At 42.7% G+C, this 5288-nt stretch overlaps 1 protein-coding gene across 1 annotated transcript; it reads left to right on the top strand.

Moving 5' to 3' along the window:
- The first annotated feature begins 4392 nt into the window (after positions 1–4392).
- Positions 4393–4903, top strand: LOC120865803 (protein S100-A11-like). Its single transcript, XM_040243194.1, has 2 exons — positions 4393–4425; positions 4628–4903. Exons 1-2 carry the CDS (start codon positions 4393–4395, stop codon positions 4901–4903), a joined length of 309 nt encoding a protein of 102 aa, XP_040099128.1.
- Positions 4904–5288: the final 385 nt, after the last annotated feature.

Genomic DNA, 5288 nt, shown 5'->3' with positions numbered 1-5288 from the left:
GTCCAACTCTTCATAACCCATGGACCACAGCACGCCAGGCCTCCCTGTCCATCACCAACTCCTGGAGTTTACTCAAACTCATCTCCATTGAATCGGTGATGCCATCCAACCATCTCATCCTCTGTTATCCCTTCTCCTCCTGCCCTCAATCTTCCCCAGCATTAGGGTCTTTTCAAATGAGTCAGCTCTTAGCATCAGGTGGCCAGAGTATTGGAGTTTCAGCTTCAACATCAGTCCTTCCAATGAACACCCAGGACTGATCTCCTTTAAGATTGACTGATTGGATCTCCTTGCAATTCAAGGGACTCTCAAGAGTCTTCTCCAACACCACAGTTCAAAAGCATCAATTCTTCAGTGCTCAGATTTCTTTATAGTCCAACTCTCATATCTATACTGAGCCCAACCTTCAACTAACTGGATGAGGCCCACCCACATGAGGGAGAGAAATCTGCTTTACTTAGACCATCAATTTAAATGTTTTGTTTGTTTGTTTATTTGTATATTAGGCTGCACCTGGTCTTAGTTGTGGCATGTGGGATCTGGTTCCCTGACCAGGGATCAGACCTGGATCCCTGAATTGAGAGCACAGAGTCTTAGCCACTGGACCACAAAGGAACTCCCAGATCGATTTTTTTGGCTGTGTGGCCTGTGGGATCCTAGTTCTCCAACCAGGGATTGAATCCAAGCCCCCTATAGTGGAAGAACAGAGTTTTAACCACTGGAACACCAGGAAATTTCCAATTTAAATGTTGTATATTCAGTCACTCAGTTGTGTCCAACTCTTTGCACCCTCATGGACTATAGCCCTCAAGCCTTCTTTGTCCACGGAATTTTGTAGGCAAGAATACTGGAATGGGTTGCCATTTCCTATTCCAGGTAATCTTCCTGAGCCAGCAATTGAACTGGTGTCTCTTGCGTCTTGTGCATTGGCAGGCAAGTTCTTTACCACTGTAAAGTGTTTTGCCACCTGGAAAGCCAATTTAAATGTTAACCTCACATAAAAACACCCTCACAGGAATACCCAGAATGATGTGTTAACAAATATCTACACACCTCATGGTTCAGTGACATTGACACATAAAAGACACGTAAAATTAACTATCACACCAGAGCACCAACCACATCCATATGTTGTCCAGTTTCAGAGACCAAAATCCAAAACATGCTGACACCTGCCACTATGCTATTTCTGCTTTATAGGATCGCCTCCTATACAACAAAGGTTGGTATAGTCAAAGCTATGGTTTTCCCAGTGGTCATGTCCAGATGTTGGACATGTTGGACCATAAAGAAGCCTGAGAACTGAAGAAGTGATGCTTTTGATTTGTGATGCTAGAGAAGACTCTTGAGAGTCCCTTGGATGCAAGGAGATTAAATCAATCAATCATAAAGGAAATCAACCCTGAATATTCATTGGAAGGATTGATGTTAACACTGAAGTTCCAATGCTTTGGCTTCCTGATGTGAAGAGCTGACTGACTGGAAAAGACCTTGATGCTGGGAAAGACAGAGGTCAGGAGGAGAGAGCAGGAGAAGGGAGCAACAGAAGATGAGATGGTTGGATAGCATCACTGACTCAACAGACATGAATCTGAGCAAACTCCAAGAGATAGTGAAGAACAGGGAAGCCTGGTGTGCTGCAGTTCATGGGACTGCAAAGAGTCAGAGAGAACTTAGCAACTAAAAAACAACAACTTCTTGAAGAAATTTTCTTAGCATAACTGTCTAGCTACAGTCTGTGGACCTGCTAGTTACCATACTGAGGCATAGGCAGGAGATACTGGCTCTGAGTGACCACTAGACAACGGGAAGTGGGGCAAAATGACACTCCTCCAAGACAGCGTAGCTAACTTCAGTGTTGGATCTTTTCTTTGGTGATAAAGGGCATGTGTAGAAAGAGCTCCTTTCAGATCCACTGTTTTCCATAAACACTAGCCCTTCATCCCTAAATTCAACTCCTTCCTCTTCCCATAGCCCGGAAAAAGAGGGACAGTTTCTCAAAAATCAATGGGCTCAGTAGTGTAGCAACTTCTGATGGGAAAGGAACTATAAACCTGTCACATCCTTGAGTCAGAGGGATCTCCTTTGGGGTAAGAGGCCAAAATACAACCAGTTCCCAAAGGCAGATAAAAATATTCACTGGATGATGGTGTTCCAGAAAGCCTTTCTTGGCCATAGTCTACTCTAGTCTGCATTGTCTGACAAGAGCCTTTAACAAAAGAATAGCCAAGTTTGCTGGATCCAACAGGTAACAATAGAGGGTTCTAACAAATAAGATGTGTGCGCTCATGGGAAAAGGGCAAAAAGGAGGTCAGCTGGGTTGGGTCTGGTCTTCAGAAGTGGAGAATACAATACTCATTGGGAGGAAGAAAAAGTGACTCAGGTATTCTGCTTGCAAACCCTTTTTCTGGTACATTCCTGAAACAAGTTTGCAGGAACCCCAACCATGGCCACAAGTTGTGTGCACTGCATATGTGCAGTTAGGTCAGGTGCAACAAATATGCCCATTATATGCCAGGCAGGTCACAAAAAAATACACAAGAACACACTAACCTGTTTCATGTGCAAAGAGCTGTGTCATTTTTCCTATCCATAATCTCATCTAGTCCCTATAACTGATTCCTGAGTTATAATTCCCATTTATACAGGAAATAAGACATGGAGGGCTGAATTCTTAACATGAGAAGGTAAGGGAAATTGATATAACTGAAGCAAGTAAACACACACTTGCAATGAGTATTAAGATGTCTCCCACAGTGATCTTAGAGTGCTATCATGGAGTTCCTACCATGACTGAATGAAGCTGTGTTGGAATCTCCAGCATCCTCTTTCTGTGCTGTTTTACCCAGTTCATAAATACCCAGAATTTTGATGCTCTACTCCAATTCTCTTACCACCATTCACCAAGGTTTACACTCAAAAAAGTCCTGGTATTAATTATAGAGCCATTCATGGTGAGCAGCAACAGACATTTATTTCTTATAGTCTTGAAGGCTTTTTTATATCTTCTTTCTACTCTGGTAAGTATACTAGTCAGTATTCTCCAAGGGAATCACAACCAATGGGACAGAGATGGCTCGGAGATACTGATGATTGATTGATAGATAAATAGATAGATAGATAGATAGATAGATAGATAGGGATACATTTTAAGGCATTGACTCACATCAATGCTGTGGGAGTTGGCAAGTCTGAAATCTATATGGCAAAACAGCAGCCTAAAGACCCAGAGAAGAGCTGATGTTGTAGCCCAAGTCCAAAAGCAGAATTCCCTCTGGTTCAGGAGCCCTCAACCCTTTTTCAGGCTGACTAGTTGAGGTCCACTCACATGGAGGGTAACCTACTTACTCAAGGTCTACTGATTTAAATATGAATCTCATCTAAAAAAAATACCTTCATGGTGACACTTAGACTGGTGTTTGACCAAATGTCTTTGGTCAGACAAAGGGTATTGAGGCCTTAGTGAAGTTGACATATTAAATGAACCATTACAGTGAGAAAACTAGGGGTTATTCTGATCCCTCCAACCCTGCCTCCTCTGCTAGGTGGCTCAGCTCCCTGAGGAGTTCCCAGCCTGCTTGGAGTGGATGTTCGATCTTACTTGAAGAAATATTTGAGAACAAGCATTCAGTCAGCCTAATGTGGACCCAGATCTTCTGTCTTAGCAAGATCTGTAGAACAACCTAGCAAAACATTTGACGTGAAACTCACACCATTAGAGCTGTGTTTTGTTTTAGTTTGGTTCAGAGATTTCTGAATCAGATCTCAAAACTTCATTCAGCTTCTAATTCACTGTGGTGTGACATAGCTTATGTGGAAGAGAAAGATGACTTTCATTTAATATTAACCAAGCAGCTTTCCACCACTTCCTCTTTTCCATTGTTTCACTTTAATAAACAATGGATTTAACAAGCTGTTTTAAGTTGGTTGGTCTCGGAAACATTAAGTATTTTGCCTCACATGTGACCTGAAGATTTTACTCAATATCTGTTTAGAAAAACACACACACACACCCCAAACACACAAGACCCAAACCAACTATACATTGTTTCCAAGTAATGGTCATAAGGTACTTGATGTTTCCAGAAAGTAAAATACTAAGCAAAAAAATTGTTTTCACTCAAATTATTCAGGCTGAACGAAAGAAAAAAAACAAACAAACAAAAAAGATTGAAGTCAGAAGCACTAACCCACAGCTGGTAACTCACCTTCTTGCTGGGGAAGGATTAGTAATAAAAAACAACTCTTAGACCTTCTTGGTTAAAATAGTACCCATTTCTACCAAACTTACACTAAAACTGAGGGTACAGAGAAGAATGAAAACTTCCACACCAGGCCAGTGCCTACCACACCACTCCCCACTCACATCCACGCACCTTGCTCCTCTCCGACATGGCAAAAGTATCCAACCCTATAAAGACTGAAGTGAAGTGAAGTTGCTCAGTCGTGTCTGACTCTTTGCGACCCTATGGACTGTAGCCTACCACTCTCCTCCATCCATGGGATTTTCCAGGCAAGAGTACTTGAGTGAGTTGCCATTTCCTTCTCCAAAGGATCTTCCCAACTCAGGGATTGAACCCAGGTCTCCTGCATTGTAGGCAGATGCTTTTACCGTCTGAGCCACCAGTGCATCAAGTCTCTGATTGCTGTTTTCCAAAATCATGCTGGAAGGGATGGTAACAACAGCAAACTCTCCAAGGCCGAGTCCCTAATCTTCATGAATACAGAGCTGGGTGCCTTCACAAAGAATCCAAAGGACCTTGCTGTCCTTGACCACATGATGAAGAAATTGGACCTCAACTCTGATGGGCCGCTAGATTTCCAAGAATTTCTTAATCTTATTGGTGGCCTGGTGATAGCTTGCCATGAATCCTTTGTTAAATCAGTCTCTTGCCAGAAGTAAACTGGAGGAGCCTTTCGGCCTGGCCTCCAAACTCACTCCCTTTCTCTCCAGCCTCTCAGTCATCATCTGCTCTTCACAGCCCCCACATACCCTGAGCCTGGCACACCCACCCCCCCAGGCAGGCCACTCCTGTTAGTAAGAAAACAATCTTGTTTTTTAAACACACACACACAAAATCTTTCTACACCAAAACCTAAAAGACTTAGAGAGAAACAGGGTCACATCAGGCTCTATTAGTCATTTCCACTGAAGAGAGGTGGACCCAATCAAGACTTCTCATGGCAGGCAAAACCAGACTTCACTCTTTGAAACAAATAAAAAAAGATGTCTTACAGAAGTAAGTGGGCTGAAAGAAGGAAGGCAACAGTTCACTGACTTCCAGGAA

This window comes from Oryx dammah, unplaced genomic scaffold (assembly GCF_014754425.2).
Source record: "Oryx dammah isolate SB20612 unplaced genomic scaffold, SCBI_Odam_1.1 HiC_scaffold_1, whole genome shotgun sequence".
Lineage (NCBI taxonomy): Eukaryota > Metazoa > Chordata > Mammalia > Artiodactyla > Bovidae > Oryx > Oryx dammah.
Note: the sequence above shows the minus strand (reverse complement) of the source record. Positions and strands in the feature narration are given on the sequence as shown.